The sequence below is a fragment of the Gavia stellata genome, chromosome 14 (assembly GCF_030936135.1).
Source record: "Gavia stellata isolate bGavSte3 chromosome 14, bGavSte3.hap2, whole genome shotgun sequence".
NCBI classification, from domain to species: Eukaryota; Metazoa; Chordata; class Aves; order Gaviiformes; family Gaviidae; genus Gavia; species Gavia stellata.
In genome coordinates this window covers 6,581,810-6,607,761 of record NC_082607.1, presented here as the reverse complement: position 1 = coordinate 6,607,761, position 25,952 = coordinate 6,581,810, and the positions used below count along the sequence as shown (strand labels likewise).

Below are 25,952 nucleotides of genomic sequence, written 5' to 3'. Positions count from 1 at the left end.
AGGGATAGTATATCTTAATTTTCCCTTTTTTAAAGCAATAATTCCCCCCTTCAAAGATTATATCATGACAAAATATAAGACATGAACCTTTGGAACAGGAGTAAGCTGTAACTCAGTGCCTGGCATTTTTTATTATAATTGCGCAGCTGAGAAAAATTAAGGCAAAATATCAGCAAATATAGCAGGTATGGGCTGCAGAACAAACATGAAGCCTTCTAATTGAGTTTAGTTCTCTTAATGGGACATAGTCAGCAGTTTATACTTGTTAACGTTAGAGTTTCCCTGAAAAAATAGCGAGGATATTTCAAAGCATTAATGAAAGTGAACTTAAGAAGCTTAAAGAAGCGTAAAGAAGATATGCCTACAACTTCTGTTATTAAGTTAATCTAGATCATAGCATAAAAACATCCATAGTACATTGAGAAATACTTACAAGAGAAGTAAAAAGCCAAAACAAAAATCAGTACTTAGAGCAGGAAAAAATTTGTTTTTCTTCTAAGAAATACAAGCAATTTCTCTAATACACTGAAGAACCTAGTTTACCTTCCTACTAGGCAAATCAGAAAAAAGGAAAAATAGTTCAAAAGCCATTAGTGTGAGCGCACTCCATGCTTTAAATCGAAATTGGCCTGGAATTGTCATAACTAGATATGCACAAACTGAACGGCAACCATATATATTCCCCAAAAATGTAGCGACTCTTGATTTTCCCTCATCTTTTGTGAGAAACTGCTGAGTAGCTTAATTATACATTTTCTTGATGTAAGCATCAGAACGGTTTCTTGCTTAAGAGCTATAAATCTACCCTTAATTCACAAATATTCATACACAACTACCCATAAAGGCATACTTCTGTGCAGCTGCATGATTTTTCCCTAAAAACTCCAAATGCATTTTCAGAAGGCAGATTAAAGAAAAACAGATTTCACAGAAAACAACAGGAACGGCATATACAAAGAAAGTTAATCCAAGATTGGTTCCACAGCCAGACTCACGTTCATGCGCTTTGAGCTCATTACACTAAATTTCACTACCCTAATTTAATTTCTAATATATTGACTGTTTCAACTACCATTATGGTTTACACAGCTAATGAGAGCTTAAATTTGCAACTATGCAGAATGAAGCAGATTTGAATTGATAGTCCTTTCCAGGTCTGACCTTCCCCACCCCCAATCTTTCACATCTGCTCCTCTCAGTAAAACAATTTAGTTATCTTCAACGTTCACGAGCAGTTGACTGTGATCAATTCCTATATACAAATGACTTACAGGCAGTATTTTCTTCAGGCCACAACGTAAAAACTCATTTCTCAAGTGTATCCTGAAATCAAGATCTTCTGGAGATGTAACAAGGGCATTGATGAGCTGCATACACGCTACCTGTTATCAGAAATAGAGACAAAAACTTTTAGTATGTATAGAATAAAAATAAATACTGCCTTTGACTATTCCAGTTTAATTATAAAACCAACTGTCGAGAGATGGATATTATTTATTATGTGGCACACATTCAACACTTGACTGGTTAATTTAAGCAACATCAAATACTGCTCTCTTTTCATATTGTGAGTGCTTCTGCTACGTCAAGATTGTATCATGTAAAGGATCATACTTCATTTCCGGAAGTTACTCCCACACTACAGTTCCACAGCGCAACGCCTTCTCTTTCTCCTCAGTATTCACCAATTTGAAAACAACCTGTTTTCACAGTAATCGAAAATTTAAAAAAAAAAAAGCACAACAAAACCACCCATACACAAAATATTTCACATCACCAGGTGTCTTTTCTACTCCCGCACAGCATTTTTGCTAAATGCCTGAAGTCTCAGGATACTGGCTCGTGCTTTAACTGAACAGCTGTGCACTTTAATTGATTTACTTTAAAACAGGTAGACAATAGCATAATGCCAAAAGTGCTGATCCACATTAAAAGACTAAAATGGGACTCCAGGGAAATACCAAGTTTGGTAAAAGACGTTAACTGCAAATAGAAGTAGCATTAGAGTAGGAGAGGGGAAAAAAAAAAAATCAATAGCTGAGAGAAAAAAGTCAGATAAAAGCACCCGTCCTGTTTTAATTACATTCACTATTTAGTTTTAATGGAACACCTTATGGAGTCTTAAATTTCTATTAAAAAACTCTTTCAAAAGGCACTCCCTTTATGTAGCCACATCTTCCGATAATGTAGTATCATCATGCTCGCTTGAATGATTCGTGTTATTTTACTACTATGACATGACTTAACAAGCCAAAGTACATGTCCAATCTGAAATTAATAGAGAGAAGAGGTGCCATCTGCTATGATTGCTTTTGCCAGAAGAGACTCTGGCTTAATGGCTTTTGCTAATACATTACAAGTAAAGAACGATTTTGTCAGAAACAAGTTAATGAGTCTTGCAATTGTACCTTTACTGATGTAGAAGTGAGGTTTCGGGGGGGGGGGGGGGGGTAGGAATGTTGTGTGGTTGTTTTGGTTTGTTTGTTTTAAGTCAACAAGGAGACAACTTCGAAATTAATTCTTTTGTGATAGCATTATTAAGATTAGAATGTCATTTATAGAAACTTATTGAATATCAATAACTCATCAGCTCTGAAACAAGAACTACTGATGGCAAACATAGCATTAAGATAAATATAGCTGATACATATATGATCTAAAAATGGGAAAAGGTATACCTTCCATGCAGGTATACCTGCCCTGCCTGCATTCTACTTTCCCACATCTTTCAGCCATGGTACCTTAGCAATACAAAATTTGTCTAAATAGTGTATTATGAGAAGGAAATAAGTCCAAGTCAACCTTTTGTAGGATATTCAGCCACTTTGTCTCTATGCAAACACTTGCAGTTACAAAAAAAACCCCCACAATTAAAAAAGCTTGCATTCTAATAGCAACCAAAACTCTCATTTTACTAAATGATTAATGAATTATCACTGTCCTTGTGTCATTAATTTTTTTTGGGGGAAAAAAAAAAGTCAACTGTTCAATTTACCAGAGGTAGGCTAGGATTTAACCTAAGTTGTCATTACCAGGGAGAATGGTAACAAGTACAAGTTACCCAAATCCTTCCGAACCAAATAAAACTTCTGACTGCAGTTCCTAGAAAATTTCAGTACAAAAAACCCCCTTCAAAATACTTAACTATTTTAAAAAGATCTATGCTTATCTATTTCTTCATTCAGTAATATTACAAAAAGGTGAACAATACTGGAAGTATGTTCCTGACACAAGTACTTCAAACAGCAAGGTACCTGAAGTGTGTGCTCAGTTAAGGCATTCCAGTTGTGGTTCTAAATTAAACTCAATACTCACTTCAAGAGCACAACACAGACTTGTTCTGTCTTTTTACAGATACATTACTTTGATGGAATCCGTTCAAACCCATAAATACAGGAGGTTTTGTTTACTTTGGGTGGGCAAGATTGGGGGGAAGGGGGTGTTTAAACAACTTAGGAGTACTTTTTCATGCTTCTTCCCTAAACCCAAAAGATATACAGGGACCACTACCTCCAACGCAAACTCCATTTCCTCAGGACTCAAGTAACAATGACTAAAACATTTCAGAGGGCAGACTTAGAGCTGGATTTTTATTGGTCCATTAAACCGCACAAAATTCCCGGTCAAGAAGATTCAGCAATGACAAAGATAATAAAATGCTTTCACAGACTTATTATGTGAGCATTACATCTGGCATCTGAGAAAAGGAATATCACTACCTACTCTCTTTTTATTAAGGTCAAGGCTTTTTAACCCTATTTTTGGGACAAGGAAGTGAGTTTCTTGGTTTCACACTGTTAACAATGAGAAAATCTAGTATCAGCAGGTCATTTACCTTTATTTTTCCTCTTTTACTGAACACTGGAATAATAGCACTAAAAGATTTTGCTGGCAAATAATTTAAAGATCATAAAGTAATACACTGTTTTCTAGTATTTTAGATTATTTCTGAAGAATTAGTAAGCATATAAAAAAGTAAACCCACCTGCAGCTGTAAGAATTCATGGTTTTCCAGTCCTTCAACAATCTGAGAAAAACGTTCCCTATTGTGCCTTTCAGCAGCAGTTGTTATAGCACCTAAAAGCTTGTCCAGACTAAGAGAAAGATAAACTGTCAAAAAGCGTACCACACAGTCAACTTCCTCATTTTAAAGATACTTCGCCCACTATTTACACAACTCAAGACCTTAGTGTACTGACAGAGAATCTGAATGCATTTGTCTACACTTACCTATAAAAAGTTGAAAACAAAGAACCAAGTGTTAAAAGTATCTACAAGTTTAATGTTGAATTAAAAAAAAAGTGAATAAATCCCTAAATTATTGTGACATTCAGCTAAGAAACAACCAATGAGAAAAAAAAAAATCACTACCTTTGTAAGACTGTGCACTAGGTACTAGTTGACATGTTTAACATCGGAATTCTAATAAATTGACTTTTCAGAAATCAAAATGGTTTTATCTATTTATTGCATACAAGACACGGAGTTTGCCATTTTTAACCTTCAGTAAACTAACACACTCAATAATTCAAACCAAACATATGCCAACTGGTTATCTTTTAAAACAACCTCATGGGCACGTGCTACAGAACTCCGTAACTTGAACTATTCAGAACTTCAGCTACAAATGTAAACTTTATGCCCCTGCCAAATTTGTTATGTTTAGGTAGAGGTGATATTTTAATAAAATCCATAAATGTATTTATTTCTATATTAATACTATTATCTTCTAAACTAATGAATAATCTTAACATGTGGTGTCAAATCATTAATTTTAAAATATAGTAAGTTCATCTCCCCTCCTCAGGGGAGATGTCCCTATCTCAATCCTCACCACAATAATAGATTCAGTAGTGCCCCACGCTAATACACACTGTTCTATACTGTCTTAAAATCTGACAGCTTTCCTTGGGGCAATTACAAGTTCACAATTCCTGATTGTACTCATCAGGTATGTATGAAGTAACTTGTATATTCTTTTTCCATCAGCCATTTACGAAGTTATAGCTCATTAAGTCTTCTCTGTAGTAAGCAATCATAGTCCTTTCAGACCTTCCACTTAAGACATGGTTTGTAGATCTCTACTCATTTGCTTTTGGCTGATTTAATATTGGATTAATGCATGAGAAGAAGTGAAAGTCTCTTTTCATTTAAACTACACTAAGAAAGTAAAGACTTAAGAGGTTACATTTGTTTGACTGACAAGTTTTCTCACCTGTGTCCAAACTGACAACTCATGAGTATTCAAGAAAAAAATTTGTTTCAGTATCTTACTTACATATTTTCCTCTCCAACAATGCAGATAGCAGAAAGTATTTTCACTGTTTCAGTCATCATGTGTGGTTGCTTTGGATCAATTGCTCTTGATAACAGCAAGAGACTTCTTTCGTCTCCTAGAATCCTTTGCAATCCATACTTTAAGAAACAAAAAGCTTACAGTGAAAAGATTGTAATTACTTCACATACTCATCATCATCTTGGGCTTCAGATCCTTAGGAATCCTCACACCCTCTCCCCCCATATGAAGTTTGGCAACACTATACTAAAACCTTCTGGCTATTACCGCTTGGGGACACATTTGAGGCTTTCTCCTAAGAAAGAAAGTGAGTCAGCTCTTAAGGAAGATACCATACCTTGCAAAATCAGGTATCCACCAAAAGACAAATGAGTTTTTATTTTCTATCTGAAACACCTCAACAGTATGAAAAATGCGTTCATTCTTTTTTTTCCTGTAACTGTAACAGCTCCTGGCAAGTCGAAATACCATTTTCCACACAATGACCAATAGAGGTTGAAATTCTTTTTTGAAACAACTATCTTCTTCTATTTACTGTATATTCTATTGCACTTTCTGTACAGCTAAATCAAAACAACCTACACATTGGCCTTCAAAATGAAGTAGCATTATTTTTCTTATTCATTTTCATTAACTACAGGAGAGTTAGTTAATCAGATATCTAATTGTTTGCAGTTACACTGTAAGTGTAGGAATAGCGCGGGGGAAGCAGATGACCATTTAAGTTTACTTCTCCCACTTGATCAGACAGGGTACTCTGTAAGTGAGATTTTACTAAACAGAGTAACAGTAGTTAAAAGGAACTTTAATGCACAGTTATATTTGTTACAGATGGAGGGGGATAAATCATTATAACAACACTTTAGATTTTGCTATGAATAAAGGAAAATTACAAGTTTAACAAATCAACTTCTAGAAGCAGTACTCACACTTTGTGAGCATGAGTAACCCATGTTACTCACTACCTACCAACTTAGAAACTGTAGCTAAAAAGATATTAAAACATACTCAATTTAAAATCAGGTGAAAAGTACATTATATTAACAAAACACATCACATATTGAAATCAGAATTTACAAAGAAGTATTTTCCTTTCAATTTCATAAGCAATTAATTTTGTAATTCACTTACCTTAAATCCATACTATCATCCTGTTTGCCAAATATTGTATTTCCCATAATCAATAATATTTAATAAAACTAAGACAAAAATGCGTATTTAGAAGGTTTATGAACAAGACTCTCAACAAAAAGTTATATTAAGACCTACACTTCCAAAGAGTCAGCTGACACTGGATATATAAGCTTTCCTTCCTTTTCTGAGGTTCAATAAGCTACACAGATCTTGAAGAGAACAAAAAACAATCATGCTAGAAGTATCTGAATTTAAAATATTTCTTACTTTATTGTTCATAAATGCTTTGAGGCACTGGATAAGTTTGTGTTGATTCTTCTTATCAATACTTTCTTGCCTTGAAACGGAGGAGGAAAATAACATAAGTACAAACAATCTTCACAAGCTCCCCCACCCCTGCCTTCAAAAGATCCGAGTCCTTACTGTTTCTTGTCCAGAAGCTTTTCCAATACATCCAACAGAAGTCCAAGACCTTCATGTCCAAAATTGTTAACCCAGCTGGAAAAAAGGAAGAAAAATGCTTTTAATAATTTCTTAATCAAATGTAAAACTTGCAAAGTTATGTCTCCAGGACTGCTTGTACATCTCTTCATAGACCCTGCTTTAAGTTTCATTCCCCAGGAAGACCTGATCAACCATTAAGATAAAAGCTTAGTTCCAACAACTAGAAGTTGTTGAGAACCACTGTGAAAGGTGAGAAGATATTGTACACAGATGCAAACATTTCCTTTATCTTTTTCCAGTGTGCTGAGAACTACTTTCTCATGCCAACAATTATTAGCATAATTACTCTGGTTTAAAAAAACAAAAAAACACCAAACCAAAAAACCCACCAACCAACACCACAATTCTTTCTTGCTAAGCAAAACCAGCATGATGAAAACTACAGCAAAAATTATTACTTACCTGACTGGATTGCTAGTTAGAGACACTCTCAAAGACTCTAGACAATTAAGAAGCTTTTCCTCTGAAATTCCAGATCGCAATTCATGAATATATTCTTGCGAGGACAATGTGCATTCATGCTTGCTGTTTTTCAGTCCACCCTATCACAGAAGACACAATGCTGCTTAATGCTGTATTGATCATCGTAGCGTTTAGATGATAACACGTAAGGCCAATATTTCTGCGTGAATTTTAAAATCACTGTTTTCCCTGTACAACTACTAAAGACACCTGACTCGACTTTGATTTGTCTTAAGTGTTTAATAGTTTAGGTTTTGCACCACAAGGGTAAATATTTTTCTGGAATCTCCTTCATTTCGAGTAAAGTGCTTGCACTACGTCTTGGATATAAAAATTTAATTCCATCATTCAGTTGTATTAACATGTTTAACTGCTACACACTCTCATTTAACATCTACTTCACAACACTGTAGTAGAAACAACCATAGAGACATAAAAAAACCCACACTTGCTATGAAGCTTGTCTGATCAATCCCACTGTACCTGCTCCTGTTTTTAAAAAGCGGTACATTTTCACTATGGACATATCCTGACTCGCAACTTAATTCTCTCTTCTACGAAAGAAAGGAAGAAGATAAGCCACTGAAGATAACTTTGAAAAGGAGCTGGTATCCACCAACTGTGAAACCAGTGTTTTTAAAATCATGCAACTGCATGACTCAGTATTTTCTTGCTGTACCATAACTCCATGTTTGGCCATTAACAGAGTTCTCTAGAAGATCTTGTTTGCGATAGAAATGTCATATGCAAGATTTGACAAAGAGCTCGTTTCCCTACTGAAGCGCCATTACAGAAGAATAACTACCTACAAGGTATTTCAGTATTAAAATATCTGATAATCAGTTTTTAGAGCTGTAGTATTCAAAACCATGAACAATATACACAACATTTTACTAAAGGGTGCAACTTATCTTTTGTACAGCTCTGACAAGTTGCAGAAAAGTAGGCTTATCTCAGAAGAGTGGTTATGATTAGTATGTAGTTCCTAAAGCTCCTTAGGTCTAAATGATCTATTGAAGAGAACCTGGTAAAGATGTGTCATGGGTGTAAAGGCAATATGAGAAGTACCTGACGTAGAACAGAATTTGTAAGTATTCGGTTTTAATTGTATAAGGAACTTCTCCGATTACTGTAATCTTCCAATTATCTCTTTCAAAAAGTTACACTTTTAATGAAGTTTCTGGTTTGCCCTATTCAAAATTTTTACCATTCATTTTCCAAAAATGGCACTAAGCATGACTGCTGACAAAATTACTTGTCTACATTTAAGTTAATGATTTTGACCTACATACACTCCAGTATTAATTCCTATAACAGAACTATGTAAATGTTCACAATGTAATTTTAGATTGTTTGTCCTCACCTCAAAACAAAAATTTGACACAGGTTGTGAGTGCATTAAGACAACAGTGTCCTCTGGACTATGTCAACTTGGAAGACGCTTCCTGCTGACACGCAGAGCACCTTTAGCTGGACAACGCATGCCAGCTATACATCAAAGGACCAAGACAGACATAAAGATGCGTAAAGAAACTACCATCTGTCACTATCAACCTCCTAAACAAAGAGATGCTCCTCCACCGAAGGAAAAAGAAATAAATGGGTGGAGGTTATCTTTATAAGAGTAGGAACTGACTTCAAATCAGAGAAGTATACTAGCACTACATATTGAAAATAATAGTACAGAAAAATCATCACTCTGAAAGACCATAAGGTAAAGAACTGGAAAACAGGAACAGCTTTATGCGTTTCGTTGCATTGGATGGAAACCAAAAAAGATTCTATGTGTAACTCATGTACACCATCTACACATAACAGGGTACAGTTTTTGTCATTTCAGACAACAGCCATTCCCAAAACCCTAAAAGAAGAAAACAGAAGCACTGCTGTAAGCCACAAAAATCTATGAAGAGATGAAATAATGGAAACTTCAGTGGAATGCCATCACTCTTCAGACAGAAACACGTTAACTGGTACCAGCATTATTATTAAAAACGCGGAAGCACTTCCCCCCACGCCAATGAATAACTGGAGTTTTTCCATACTCTCTAATATTATTAATATTCTGTTTCTATCTCAAGCAAAGAAACCACTATATTTTAATTAGAGTATAATAACAATGGTAGATAAGTTGTCTGGGGGAGGTAGGGATCATTTGTTTGGTTTTAGGAAAGCAATAAAAGCATTTTCAATTACGTTTTTTAAACCACATATACTCTAGTTGTTGCACATTTGACTTGGAAAAGCCGTATCCTTGTTCAAGTTATGAGAAAAAACTCTACCAGCTCCTGAACTAGAAATTGGGAGTTTACACAGTTCATATCCACTTCACACTGTAGATATTAGCCCAACACATGAACTCAACCCATTAAAAACAGTACTAAAAAGCTAATCCTACTTTAGACATCTACATTAATGTCTTACAGATAAACAGAAGATGCGTAGCTGCCATTTCAATGCAATTATTGTTGTCTATAAAAGCAAGAAATGGTTACCTTGCAGTCAGCTAAAAATGACAAGTGGGCACCAGTGCTTGAGATCCCAAGTAAAAGTCAAATAAGTTAAAGCTCTAAACTCCCCATTAACAGGCAAACTTCTTCTCTGCAATTGTCACTACAACCCAACAGTATTAGCATCAACAGCCCAAAATTATTCTCCTTCCTGACCCCAGTAAATCTGTAAATCTTCAGGAAAATAACTACATATGCCGGCATATGCAATCAACTCCCAAGGGATGAATTCTATAAAAACACATATTGAGAAGAAGCACACCACACCAAGATGCATGCATTCTTTAAGCAATAATATGCAGAAGCCATACTCTAAAGAGGCACATTTTTTATTTTACTATTATCGCAAGCTATCTGTGCAAAACCATGCTTTTGTTGCATAACTATTCTTGCTCTCCATCAGACTCCCAATTAAAAGGCATCGGGAAGAAAACAGATATTAGAGTTTCTCCACTACCCATTCTGCATATACAGGTTTCCTTTATAAAATCATCTCTTCACAAAGCAGCTGTTCAGGCTAATTCATAACATAAGGAAACTACATGGCAGCAGGAATTATCTGAAACTGGTTTTAATGCACTGAACTGGAGAGTTAATAATTTTTCCCCTCAAAACACAGATGTGTAAAAACCGTCATTGTGCTTACATATTTTCTCCATCAGCATATGAACTAGTACTTTATACAAAACTAAAAAGTACTGGTGAATACAGAGAAGTCTATTTAAAAGACCACTCTGAATAAAGCAAAGCCAACAGCGACTTCTTTATCCCTGTGCTATATCCTTATATACTTAAGTACACCTGAGGTAATAATTAGGCCGTTTTAAGTCATAAGTTGTTCTTTATTCTTTTTACTACAAAATAGCAGTACTGAATAGGACCTAAGTAGAAAACCTCGCAGTACCTGAAAAGCCTGTTTTGGCTGCAATCAAAAATAAAGTCCATCCGTAATTTAAAAGTACATCTTTGCTTTCAGCAATCATTTTAAATATATAGGTAATTATTCCCAAAAAAATCCTTTTTTCCAGGAAACACAAATTTGCTGAATTCAGTCCAACAAATTCAATCCCAAATACTTGTTTAAAAGAAAAAAAATCACTAAATTCAACTATGACTTAACATAAAATGTAGCTGAGCACTTAATATGAGAAAAATTGTGCTGTGAGTGATCTCATCTTATGCTTATTGATTGACCTTCTGAATATTCTACATTGATTTTATTCTCACACTGATATCCAGCAGCTGACATTTCCACAATAAACTGCTAACAATTAGGACACTAAAAAAAGATCCACATCTAAACAGAATGGAGTAAGCCAAAAACTGTAAATTGAAAGTTTCGAGTGATTGTCTTCAATAAAAAGCAAGACAAGTCTAAATTATGTTTGTTGTTCACAATGAACAGATGTCTTCTCAGTGAGTCTGAAGTATTTGGAAATAGATTCCTGAAAACTTAAAAACAGATCCCTCAAAAGTGCAGTCAATGATCTTATACTTGTTAGATAAACACGACTGAGGTAGTTGATAAATTATTTTGCTAAAACAAGGATTCAGTTATGTCCACTGAACTTTTAAAGCCAAGATACAAGTCTAAAATATTCCAGCCTGATCTCTAAAAATGGAAGTGTGTTCATAACAAAAAACAAAACTATCATGTTCATACTCACCGGAACTTTACTTCCGACTATCTGCATGCAGTGGTCAGCCAAGAGAGGTTATTGTGTAAAAAAGATAATAATAATAATACATAAATAAACACATAGTACTTAGTAGGATGTAGCATCACAGAAATTTTTCAGTGTTTAATCATTAGTAGCAGTTACATTCTTTTATTACTTTATCTAACTGTTTAAGAGTTACAGCTTCTCAGCAGGAAAACAGTAGTTCTACTGTCTGCAGGAGAAATAATTTGAAATTCTTATGTTCCGCTGCTGAATCATCAGTATTTTACACATTTACAAACAAATAACTAAATACCTAGCTTGACATCTACATCTGGAAAGATTAAGAAATATGCCATTTTGTTAAAATTATCAGGTCAGGTATTTTACAAATGACACTGAGAAAACTACAGAAAAAACTAATGGCATATTGACTTCCTCGTACATACGCAACTTCATTTATTATGGAGCATTTGATCTATTTAGATGATGTCATCACTGAATTTAATTAAGTTTTCATAATCAAAAACATAGCCTACAGTTATAAATCTAACTTCCATTTCAGAAAAATCTCATGTGGCATTTTTCTTCAACTGCTCAGTATGGATGCTTTTAATTACATGGATAATTAAACAGTGATTTACAGAATGACATCTTCTCTTTTTTACCACGGAACAGCATCTCTGCATATTCATGAACAAGAAGTTGACTTAACATGGAAGAAACCCTCCAGAAAGGCAGCACATCTCTGCCCTGTTCTATCACTTTGCACAAATGACCATGTTCCTGTGAACACCAGGAGGCCCTTCGTATATTGTAGGCCTTTCCTTGTCAGCTATTTGCTGCAACCTAATAGCAGCCTTTTTATTGAATAACACTTTTATCTGATTAAGAGCCTGAGACAGTATGATTTTGTTCTGAGATCTGAATTTGATTTTGTCTGTTCAGCCTCTACCTGCTTCATTTTCTACTCTTATCACTTCCATTATTCTTTTAGGAAGTCTTTCAGAAGACAGAAGTCCCTGCAAGTCTTTCACAATCACCTCTTCTCTCCTCTTCCTGACGAGGCTTCCTCTAGAAGCACAAGAAGGAATGTCATCACCAGACAATCTCTCTTCCTTATTTACTACCTTCTTCTCTCAACAATGTTCAACTCATTCAGTACGACAGATGACCAAGTTCAGCTCTGTAACAGAATTCTGAGCCTTCACCATTTCCCCAAGCATAATTTCCATGCTCAACAAACTTTCTCTTCACGTGAGAGAAGGAATCTGAAGCACAGATAATTACTTCACATAAAAGCATCCAGCTTATTAGTCTCTATCCTTCCTCCATCTCCCAAAGAAAAGGAAAGCTTTTTTTTTTCCCATCCATTGAAAACCAAGGTTTCTTCCTCACTCAGAACTCTAAAGACAGTACAGTGTTTCAGAAAAGCACGGTCAACATGCTGCAGACGGCACACAAGGCAGAGAAAATGAAGCACCAAATTTAAAAATAATTTAAGACAACATCAGCAAATGAGAGTGATATTTTCAAATGAGCGGAGAGAGCTCAAAAGCCTGACTAAAACAAACATGACATGAACTGGAAGAAAAGTCACATCAACTGTTAAGTGTGCTTTGTGAGCTCTAAGCAGAAGAAAAGGCCCAAGTGTTTTCAGTATAAAAAGGAAGCCAGATGAACAATTATCTTTGACCAAAGGTAGAAAGTTTTAAGAAAGATCATTTTGAACATGATCAGTACTTTCCTGGAAGACAAGCCTGAAGATGGCCTGAAGAAAAGAAAGTTTGACAATTCATGATGCAGTAAAAATTGGTTAGGGCTTGAATTCAGTTAAGTAGAATAGTAGTTTAACTAAACAGAAGATGAAATTAACAGTGAAAATGAGGTTTTGCTTTATTGTAAGATCCCAGTCAACATTTTACAATTGACCTCTACTTTTTATTTTTTTTTAAATCAGTTAAGATGCTAGCTATTTAAAAGCTAAAGTAGGGCAACATATTACAGAAAGGTCATTCATATTTCTGAACAACCTTAAACTATTCCATTCAAATGCTGTGATTCAATTGCAAGAAGGACTTACTGAAGCACACAAACTTCGATATGAGCCCTTTTTCCATTAGGAAAAACATTTTGCATACGTATAAAACATCCATACTGGCGCTGACTTAATTTCGAAGCGTGCATTCACGTATGAGGACATTTTGCAATTTGATTTTTCTTTTTTTTAAATTGTTAGTACATTCTAGCAAACATATCCCCAGTTCTGTTAAGCTTCCCATGCTGCAGCACATACGGTAGCAGTAACGCAATCTGTTAAAGTTTTCAGCAGTTAGACATGCAATGGTAGCCATGTTTGTCTTACTCAGCTACAAAATTATAGTACTTGAGGCAGCTGCATTTCGATATTGATATACATGACATATCACCATCGTCCACCTACATTTTGGGAAAGAACTGCAAGTACTTCCATTGTGAAAGTTTCTACTGCTTCAATAAAAATTTTTCTTAGTAAGCAGAAATGTTAAGATTTAACATCGATCACCAAATGAAGACAAAAACCTTACAACATATAATCAATAATTCCCAAAGATAATCTAGGCAAAGTAAATTAACAGGAAATTTCATAATATTCACTGCATAAGCTTGAATAATTCTCCAGTAACTCGTATGTTTAGCCAGACCATGCTTTAAGCGCTGGATTCCTTCCAGGACAGGCTAAAGGACTGTGGATTTTGTTTAAGATCAACTCATGCAGGAACATCACCGCTCTCAGAAATGTACATCACCATTTTCATATTACAGTGCAAGTTTTTCCTCATTTAAGTTTATAATGTTCAATGCAAAGCATTTGCATTTAATAATTGCATGTCATTGTAGTTTTAATTTTTTGAAATTTAACTCCATAGAGCTGATTTTAAAGGTTAAAAGAAAAACAAGTCAACTGTACTGCTTACAGTCCATGCTTGTAGATTCATTAGGCAGGCACCAACATCATCTTATTTGCCAGTTTATTTCACTATGAAACAGATTATTAATTAATGTTATCTGTATTTAGCACTCAGACTCAGCTCCGTAGAACTGCTAGCAGTGCTGCCATTATTTATTTGAACAATTATTCCACACATAGGCTTCATTTCCAGTAACCTTTTATTATACACAATAACTTAAGTGTGAAAAAAGATGAGATTCATCCTAACTTCCAAAAAAAATCATACGCATTATCTAATTCTATTGAAGAACCATGCCAACAGCAAATTTTACCACTTGAAGCATACTACTGCCCCTTGGATACACAAAGCTACACCCCGCCCCCCCCGCACCTCTCCCCAATACTGCAATACATTAAGTTCCTCAGAATTTACCACTAGCTCCTTTAAAATTCTTTACACAACAAATAGTGGCACAAATCAGGGCAAAACCTAGTTCTAGATAAATCAGAAACTATCTCTCTCTCTCCGTTTCATCCAACATTCATGAATTTTTATGGCATATTCTCCTTTTACATGATAAGAACTATTTGCCACAGTCAATTTTTAAACACACAAGAAGCATTAATGTTGTATTTTATAACTAATTAGTACTAATAGTCCCATTACTATTAGTCCCACTGCAGAAAATAAATTGCAGCTCCTCACTATTTGAAATTGTACTTCTCCACCCCAACAAGTGCTGGGGCATCCAGTGGTTCTCTTACACTTCTGGCACCCCGAAACAGACAGACTTCAAAAATTCTGCATGAAGGATCATCAACTAAGGGTTAATCAAACAACTTAAGTACAGAGGATGATCAACATGAAAGGTCTGAACATATTTTTTTCTACTCAAAATATAAATTGAAACTCATTTTAAGACCATCTTTTCACTAAAGGAATCATTTTATTTATCTTCAGAACATTTCTTAGCAGAAATATTTAACACAGTCTTCAAGCCAGCTACTGTACTCAACATATTGAAATTAAGCCAAAGAACTGACTTTACTTCAATCTTATATACTTCCAATATTTTGATTCCCTGTTTCTAACACTGCAAATTGTACAACCAGTATGTGTCATTAATGAAACCATAAAGTCATGCTATGCCTTCCAAGAACTTCTGGTAGCAAAAATTTCTAAGATGAGTTCCACAGAAATTTGCTCAGGTTCCATCCATTACTCTACATCACTAGATTTACATTTTCTTATGGTTGACAAGAAAGCATCAAGTTTTTACATTGCCCAACAACTGAAATACAAACTAACCCTTCAGATGCAGCTGCGAGCATTTCGAAGTACGTTATTAAGTAAGGAATTATTATTTTTTCTTCCTACCAATCTTAGAAGATAAATCCAGACAAAAAAAAAAAATGAAAGTTTCAAGCTTGAGAAGTGTAACACTCACTTAACACTAAGCTTCTTACTTTCATCTGTCTTGGAGAGGTGACTACTTACAGATTTGGCAGTTGCAGAAATATATTGGACAACCATCTCACGTTTTGTGGTCAAGTCTTTATCTCTTAAAGGAGCTTTACGTTCTTCATTTAGATTCATGTCTTCCTGTAAAGAAACAGACCACACAACATCAAGATTCTCCTTCATGCTTTTCATTAGCCTCTTATTTTTCTACTCCTCTTCCTAAGCAAATGGGTCATTTTTAAACAAACAGAACTGACTTTTTCCAGCTTATCTGCCTTTCAGTTTCTTGAATGCTGAGCTACCCGATTTTCTCACATAATTCTGTCACTTCAAGCATTGGCTGTTTTCAAGACTTAACCCAAAATTATAATTGCATCAAGGGTAGTTACCATTAGTGAAATTTAACTCAAGAAATAAAACTAGAGGACAAACCAAAAAATTCTACACCTCAAGTTCATCACGTAAGTGTTAACTCTTGTGAAGTTCCGGTGTTCTTTATAAAATCTTATCACAACGGACACTGTTCCTGCACTATCTAATCAGAAGGCTGTTATTATGTAATCAGCTTGTGGCAGCGGTTGATGCGAATGCGTTCCAACTGATGTACTTAAAACAAACCTAAAAAAATCTAATCATTCTGCTAGATTAAATCTGGAGATGCTCGTTTCAACTAAGTAACTGATTAAATACAACATGTAGGCATTACTAGTCATGACTAGTCTTGCCATTAAAAGTCCAAGTAACTTCAGACTAGCAACGAAGACCAGTAAATGCTACTGTAATAACTTACTAGCTAACAGCTTTTTCAAAGAATTGTTAGTCTCTGGAAGACTGACCTATTGTCTGCTTCAATTAACATTACTTGGAAAAGTTAAAAATTAATCCCTTAATCTAACAAGCAAATCAAGCAAGTATTAATTAACACTTATTCCATCTTTCAAAAGAGATTTATAACTTCATTGAACAGAGCAGAGCTACACAACGGAACAAGACAGTTCTTAGGCCATACTGACTGTATGGAAGTTTACAACAATTTTAATGAATGATACAGAAAACAGTATTTCCAACAATAGTCAAAAGATTGCACTTCCTAATACCAATGTGCATGGCAGAATTAACACACACCTACTTCAAAAGTTTGTTTCTGTATTACCAATAGAAAAGCTTGCTTGTGAGTAGAATCACAAACCTTGACAAGTGATCCTATGACAGAAAATATTCAAGACCATACAAAAATTCAGCTTTCTATACAGGAAGATTTTATTAATGGAAATTAGTAATTTCCAAAAGGTATTTACTTAAGTTTATTAAAAACTATCCTTCAGCAGCAGTATCTAACTACTGCAATTAAGATCTATAGAGGTTATCTTAATGAAGCAATCAACAGCTTAAGATTTTTATTTTTGGCTTTTTGCCTTTGTTTTCTCTGTAGAAGTAGACCAAGTAATTTAAACATATCTAATACTAGCATTCAATGAGTTACTCAATAGTTTATGTGCCAATTTAGACAGGTCTATCAGGCCTATGTTATGCCCTCCCAAGTAGTTAATACTTGCCAAAAGGCAACATTTGAAAAAACACTACTACATAATAAATGCCAACATGAAAACAAATTAAAACCTCATAAAACAATGTAGCACATCATCTTACCATCATTTTTTCAAAGAGATCCATAACTTCTTTTTCTGATAAGTTCATGCAACGCTCGTCAACAAGTGCCTGGGCAAGGGGGATTTCACTTATAGAAGGTTGAGAGTCAATAGGATGCTGAATGAGAGGTTTCTCTTTTTTCACAGCTGATTTTCTGAAGCTTGTTATTCTGTCACGCTGCAAAGACATCCATTTAAAAATAAGCAGAAATAGAAATACAGGAAAGCAGCCAATACATGGCAGTAATACACACATTTTTAGTTAATCCAAGCAGCAGAGTTAAAACTCAAACTGAACTGTAAGTAAAAATACTCTAACATTCAGAGATTACTTTTCATAGAAAGACAACATTTAAGGTAAATTCATTACAGGTCACATGCAAAAGGGATATAACGATTTCTCACAGTTTCAAAAGTATACCATCTATGTTAAACTCTTAGCATTTCAAAATCTTGAGTTCATCTTCTCACATTACTCCCTAATTATCCTGATAGTGAATAAATATGGTACCACAAAGGTAATGTCCAAGCGTTCCTTCACCTGAAGAGCTATAAGTCTTTGGAGGACAACTGAAAAAGCCAGCGTTGGGAAGGAGGTACTCACAAGTTCATCAGGCTTATAAAAAAATCCTGCTAAAGTAAAATAAAGTTTGTAGAGGAATTAATGCTCCAAGTATAGTTCACAATTCCTTGAAGTGTTTTTGAGTACGGACTCCTGAAATTAGTGCATAATTTTAAAAAGCCAGGTAATAGATTACTCACACAGAAGCAGCCATCCATAGTTAAATACACATAACAGACATTAGTGAAAGCATATCATACAGTCTGCAATGACGTTTCACTGGTTAAGGCTGACTTGTTTTATGCCTTATACCAAACCCCCCACCGTTTTTTTTTTTTTAAAAAGCATGCTTATTCAGTTAATTTGTTAATATTGGAAACAACCAATATGAGCACCTTCCTTATAAGGCCATTTATTACTGTATTATTAACATATAACTATTCTGAATAGTCAGAATTTTTTTTATTTAATAATACTGTCTTTAACTATATATATATGTATGTTCATTTTGAGAACATCATGCCTATAGTGATTTTTCTAAATTAACAGTTTGCATCAACAAATACTAGTGTATTTGTTTCAAGCATTCAATAGCCTTATGAAGATGTGCTTTCATCTAACAGCAGCTTATGCAGGGTTACCAGTATCATTCATAGCAGTTATTACAATCGCTATGAAGACATGTAAACCAAAATTTGTATTTTCTATAATTAAACAATCTCTGTGAGGTGTGAAAAGTTTAATGGAGTATTTCATTTGTATGAAATTTGGATTCATTTTAGATTAGTCCGGTCAGGAGTGGAGAAATTTGACCAAGTGCTGTGGAATATGGGGAAGAAGGGTGGTTCTTTGATTTATTGTTTTGTTTCTTTTTCTTGGTTTGTTTTGCTATTGGGTTTGTTTTGATGTTTGAGATCCTACAAGATTACCTTAAATTTTTGAAGGGAAAGTATCCCTAGATAAGCTGCATTCCCTCTGAATTTCTTTGGAGGTTTTTTTGGGTTGTTTGTGTTTTTGAGGGGAGGGGGGTTGGGTTTGGGTTTTCTTCTTCCTTAGGAGACTTAAATTTGTGGACAGAAACACATTACCTACAAGGATACTTTAACAAGGTCAGAATTTTACTTTAATCCCATTTTTTCCATATTAGAATAGTTTACATTACATTTTTTTAAACTAAAACTAGGGCATAGCCTATTTGAAAAGGCCCAAGATGACATAATGCCTGAAAGGCAATATCCAAAATTAGCCAATATACATCAAATGCAGTTTCACTGTTCACTTACATTAAAATGCCCATTCAGCAGTCACGAAAAAGCTTCCATTTAAGATCAATTTCACCATACTGTAATTTGTTGTTAATAAGGTATACTTGAAACAGATTTGTTTAATCATATTGCAATGGTGAGATGACTTTAAAGCCATAAATCAATCTTCTACATGATTACCAGGTACAATTCTTCATTTCAGACATATAAGTGATGATTAACTAAGTAGCCAGTGTGGCTTAACTATTATATATAGAAAATAAAAAGTTTGTAATTTTACTGAAATCCATTTTAATATCAGTTTCTGTAAAAATACTTTACAACAGGTTTCAAAGTATTCAGAGTTACAAAGTTAGTTCTACTGAATACAAACTTGGTTGACATACAGTACACACTTATTACCCAAAATGGTTCCACTTGAATCATATGGCAACTAACTTTGAAGAACCATTGCAGATCCTTCTCTGTTAAAAAGAAGGTCAAGAGAAATAACACTTGAACTGTTCAATAACAGTTTCAACATATTCACAGTATTACAAAAGTATTTGGAATGTGGTTAAAGAAGCTTCTCCAAATGGATATCATTAATTATTCTTCTTCAACTGAAGTTACAAATTAACATCTTTGGGAACAGTAGTAACTCAGTTTTCTGAAATCTAATGCTTAATATCCTTATAAGAACATGTTCTATTGTCCACAACACTTGGAGTAAAATAGCATGCAGCGTGGAGTTACCATTGCAAATTAAGATGTTACAAAGACCTTACCACATCATCTGCCAAAGTTTTTATTTGAATATTCTATTAAAAAAACACACAAATCAAAGAAAAGAGACAGAGTTACCTACTGTTTCAGAATAAAGTTGTCTGTATTTCATGTATTCTAACATCAAAAAGCACTTGAAATTTCAGTAAGTGTTCTGACAAAACTGCAGCTAAATGAGTATGGAATCTACTGCATTTTATGTGCAAAAGCAGGCTTGCATCCCATTTCACCTTGTCTTTTGACTACTTAACTCACAAACCTGAAACCTGTATAGCTCTAGCACCCCCAGTATTTCACAAAAACACAGTAAGATCTCTTAGAAATCTTTCCAAAACAAACATGGACTACTGGACTTCAAATCGAGTTAGCAGATCACTATATGATACTCTGTTTTGACAGAGTTGTTGAGACTCAGAGAGTTGAGGAGTATTTCCTGTGCCCTAGCTTCATCTTGAGCCTTCTGCCAATTTCTCACCGCTTCACTTCCTAAATTCACCTTAGCATTGAGTAATGTAAATTGACAGATGAACTGGTTAAAGCTAGTGTACTGATAATGCACAAACCATTCACTACTATCTCTCCCACTCTAGTGCCTTCTCACTTTTTCCCTAATGACAGTAAAAACCTGCTGACAAAGACCACCAACATTACATCTTTATTCACAGTCAAAAAAGCAATCTATATCGCATACCAATATCAATAATCATATCAAGGAAGCACTTGGTTAATCATCGTTGCTCAATTTACACCAAGCAGTCATGAATAGGTAATTAAGGTGTACAACTTTGGGTGAGAGGGGTGGGGGGGTGGAAATCTGAGACAAAAAGAACAGCTGTATATGAAAAAGCATGGTAGTTGATATATAATGACACAGCCCTGCAAGTCACTGGTTAGGAAACAGCGACCCTGTCTTCTTGGATGACAAAGTTTCAGATTCCTTGGTTATGCTCTCACCAGCCAAAATTATTATGGTGATAATGAACAACACCACACAGTGGTACAGGATAACACAGTGGATGAGTTCAATGTTACTGGAAATAAACCTGTAACTTTTCAACACAGAACACACAATATTTTACCTCCCCTTGGTAGAAGATATTAAAACACCACATTCTTCCTAATTCTACTTTCTGTCTCTTGGCTATGGTTGTCAATATTATATTTCTGAAACAAGGAAATTTGCAAGACTATACAAATAGTGGAGGAGGGGTCAAGGTGGGAAAGAGGGGCAATGGGTTGATGCTTTAAAAATACAATGAAGATAAACATTCAGGAGGTATCCAGGACAGTGTGGTGGATTGACCCTGGCTGGCAGGTCAGTCCCCACCCAGCCCCTTGCTCATTCCCTTGCAGCGGGATCAGGGAGAGAATCAGAAGTGCAAAAGCAAGAAAAACTCACGGGTTGAGATAAAGACAGTTTAGTAAGTGAAGGAAAAATAAAAAAATATAAAGAGGCAAATGATGCAAAAACCTTCACTCACCACCAGCAGACCAATATCTACCCAGGTGCTGAGAAACTGCTACTTAGGAAAAAAACTCCTCCTTCCCACCCCGCTGCCCCTGGTTTTATTGCTAATCATGATGCTATATGGTATGGAATATCCCTTTGGTCAGTTTGGATCAGCTGTCCTGACTGTGTCCCCTCCCAGCCTTCGGCCCACCCCATCCTAATCCTGGGGCAGGGAGGGGACAGCAAGAAGCAGGCGGCCTTAACACTGGGTAAATGCTGTTCAGCAAAAGCTAAAACACTGGTGTTTTTATCAACACTGCTTTGGTCATAAATCTAGACACAGCACCATATGGGCTGCTATGAAGCGAATTAATGCCATCCCAGCCTGACCCAGTACAGACAGCTAGGATAAAATCTTTTCCTCTTACTACTCCAGATGTTGACACCAACCTTTCACCACCTTAACCATCCTATCTCAAACCTCCTCCTTACAGCTACACCTCTCCTGTATTTTTGTTACCTAGACTTAGTGTGGAGTTAAAAGACGAAGTAATAATCTAATCTTGAAATCAAAACTAAGATGTCCTCAGTCTGGAAAATAGACCTTTTATTTTTAATGGGGATTATTGAGCAAGAAGGCCAAATGAATTAAAGCCTAACCATGACTTAAACCCAGAGGCAGCTATGTAAGCAAGAAGTTCTAAAACTCTTTATCTGGTTTAGCAGTCACGTGTACTAGAAATACTTCTCTTTTTTTCCCCTTCTCATTTAAGTACTGTCAATCTCTCCCAGAACCTGGAACAGGATAATCTACTCCATCTCTACATTTATATTGCATTTGTCACTCAAACTCCTCTGGGCAAAATACAGAATACTAAAGCAAGATACCACACAGCATTTTTTCAGACATCTCGAGCTCACTTCCCAGATCTCCTTATGGTGCATAAGCTACACTGCTGCCAGTAGCTACTCAAGATAAGCAACACATTTAACAGGTAGAAGAGAAACTGCAAGTAGCTGGAGGCAGAAGCAAGGCAGTTATGTACCTGCAAATTCTCATTGACACACAATTTTGACAGTCTCTTACACTAACAAAGAAATCACGCTTCCAGCCTGATTTAAGAACATAAACCAAAAGTAGTTTACCTCCCCAGAAGGAAGTTGAAGATACCGTAGTTTTTGTAGTCAGTCCTCTAGCATTATTCTTTCAGCCATCTCTAAGACAGCCAGAGCATCACAAGACGAAAAGAAACCAACCCTTCCCTAGCCTGTTAAAGACACTAACTCCCTGATTTTAGAAGGAACCCAAAGGCAAAGGTTTTGCAAAAATCTCCATGATAAAACATTTGCAGGTAGGCGATATCAGATTAGTATTTTTGTATATAAACACACACATACAACTTGAGAGCAGCCTATCATCTCTCTCTCCTAGTGTTAAGTATCAACACAAACCATGGAACTTCATCAACTCCTGTATCAAAGAACTATTTCCTACTGATTTACTTAGTTCTTCACTGAGAAGACTTAAGCAACAGATCTTCTCCCTTTTGAACATAGTCTTTACAGTCCACCAGTTGTTAAAAATATCACTTTCCATGTACTCCTCCCAATTTTAGTTTACTGTAAGTATCCCACTACTTGCATAAGTACTGACAGATCATGACAATAAGGCACACAAAAACCATAGCATATACTAATGCAACTGCATCACATTATTCTTATCTTGAAAAGTCAGTCTCAGCCATGTTAATATTCAGAGTAATTGAAATCTTGCACATAAAAACAGTAGACAGATTTTCACCACAGCTCACTACATTTATTGGTGTAAAAATCACAGTTTGCTCATCCAAGCTCAGCTCAGGCTACTGCAGTAACAATGTCAACATTCAAAGAATTAAATAACTTGATGACTGCATTAACTTTTAATGCAAAACTCATGGCAAGTCTACTTTTATTTTTATCTTTTTCTAACTTACGTATTAATAAAACCTTCCACATCACTTGAGCTGGCCATGAGTTGTAATTTAAGGTGCATTTACATGGGTTGATTGATCTTTCCATTACATAAAAGTATTACTTTACCATGTTCTTAATTGTTACACTCAAAACTCTCACTTCCACCACAAAAATAAAATCAAAAGCAACTCTAAACTTAACAGCAATTTTCACTCCACAGGACACTGCTCAGGCAAATCATGGTGTGCTGCAATACCCGCTTCTGCACACAGGCTACAACTTCTGGTAACAGCTCCAACTGCTACTAGCAAACCTAATTTTCTAAGAGTACCGAACAGAAACTTCACCTTCTCTTAACTTTCTTGGCTTCAAACTATGATATTATGACTGTTTTCTAAAATTTACCTGGACTACCACATCGGCAAAAGACTCTGCAAAACTTGTTTCAAGGATAAGGTTTTTTTAACTAGCTGCAAATAAATTTGCATACAACCAGGAAGGAAATAACTTCTCATATGAGTACCTGAACCAAGGGAATTTAAAGGGACAAAACCCAAAGTCGGTTAATATCTGAAGTACAAAAACTTGAGAGCAATTTGAGTCTAAGTCTTAGAGCCACAAAATAGAATTCACTCCCACTACTGTTACCGAAAATCGTAACCAAGAAAACTCTCCAAACCAAATGATAGTTTAGAAAGCCGACATTGGTTTATTGCAGCGCTGGGTGCATGGGGGATCCTTCCTCCTAACATGCACACCCAGTTGAAATCATGACAGGTATTTAAACAGTTAGTTACGCCTACTGGTCCTACCCTTTAGCTAACTATTGGTTAGGATCTTTCTTACTTCATCTTAAAGATACAGTTCTCTTAATTCACTACGTATGCCCAGAGAGTAGGGGGCTTATTTGGGTTGGGGGCTTTTCTAGCTCGGAGGTGTGGGTTTTAGCATTATAATGAGGTAGGTCAGCCTTAGGGCACCCATTTGGGGCATTTCACTGACTTTGCTGTTTGGCCAAGTCTCAAGTTTGCATATCAGCCATTATCAGGAGACCCAGAGGCTGTATCAGGTGCTAGATCTCAGTATACTTTTGTCTCCAGGTAGACAACATTAACATAACCCAATAGAGCTAATCGCCACAGCCAGCCTGTTTCCAGGAAAACTAATGCGTATTTCAGTTTGTGTGACGCAGTATAGTCTTAACTCATCTGTACAAAGTTTGCACAAAGGGGTCTGGTTTTGTATGCTAACTAATTTGTTTAAGTCTTTGGTATCACTACCTCTGTTCTTCAGTACAGAGAATGAGTAACATTCCCATTAGACAAATTTAACCATCTGTTAACATATTCAATTTTGTAATTAAATGTAAAAAGGTACCTAGGAAATTGTGAAAAGATACCTGAGACACAGGTTTCTGATGCGCAGAAACTAGAACTACACACTCATTTAGGACTTTCAAGATCTTTATCCATGACAAAGTGTACCTGGCGTTACTAATGATATTAGTAAAAATGTAATTCACAACACGTTTGCTTTATAGTAATTTTTTGGCACTTCAAGGAGCATTCACCATGCTTTCAAAAACAACTTGAAATGATTGTTGTAATCCATCAGGTATATTAAAGATAGCTGAAATTAGAAAAACTAATAGTTTTGTTACTATTGTTTCATATTTGCCTCTGGTCTATATGACACGACATGGAAAATTCTTGTTTGCTTTGCAGCTGTTCACTTCACAAATTCCTTAAATATGTATTGTTTAAATTATTAAGCTAAGGCTTAATCTATAACCTGAACATGAAGATAAACATTCCTTGGGGCATTACAAATGGAGACCAAGGAGCTTGTGAACACCTTACACCAGGCTGCTAAAACGAAGCTGGAAAGTTACTCACGATGACAGCCCAAAGGTAGCACACAGAGCCAGCGCTGTTAGACTGGAGGATGGCAGTCATCTTCCCAACCACGAAGCTGCCTGGTTTTCCCCAATTACTCTACTTTTTTTCCCCAGGAGACTGACCATCCAGAAACGAGCTATACTAGGAAAAGAAGATAGGCAACTCCTCATACTGAATAAAGCCAGAAGGTCACCCAAGTTGGTAATTATTAACAGCAGAGGGCACCAATTCTTTAATCATAGCGCTGGAAGACTGAGTGCCTCAGCACCGCTCCCAAATAGGAGGGAGGGGAAAAAGAGGCCAGAGGCACGTTAATCATACTGGACGCTCGCCCTAACAAATGCCATTGACTCATCCTCAAGGGATGAAGGAAAGGGGCAGCTCCACACCCTGTCTCTGTGCAAGGGGAATAGAGAGACCCTAAGTAGCACTCTGGTCTGACTAAA

At 35.7% G+C, this 25,952-nt stretch overlaps 1 protein-coding gene across 1 annotated transcript in view; it reads right to left on the bottom strand.

Annotated features, from left to right (window-relative positions):
* DIAPH2 (diaphanous related formin 2) overlaps positions 1-25,952 on the bottom strand; it is a 244,795-nt gene that overhangs the window by 204,170 nt on the left and 14,673 nt on the right. The window contains exons 2-11 of the mRNA XM_059824601.1: positions 20,205-20,237; positions 17,612-17,788; positions 15,998-16,102; positions 11,574-11,594; positions 7,337-7,476; positions 6,854-6,928; positions 6,698-6,767; positions 5,279-5,415; positions 3,986-4,094; positions 1,272-1,382 (exon numbers count right to left, since the gene is read on the bottom strand). Coding sequence (XP_059680584.1) covers positions 1,272-1,382; positions 3,986-4,094; positions 5,279-5,415; positions 6,698-6,767; positions 6,854-6,928; positions 7,337-7,476; positions 11,574-11,594; positions 15,998-16,102; positions 17,612-17,788; positions 20,205-20,237 — 978 coding nt within the window. The remainder of the gene's footprint in view (positions 1-1,271; positions 1,383-3,985; positions 4,095-5,278; positions 5,416-6,697; positions 6,768-6,853; positions 6,929-7,336; positions 7,477-11,573; positions 11,595-15,997; positions 16,103-17,611; positions 17,789-20,204; positions 20,238-25,952) is intronic.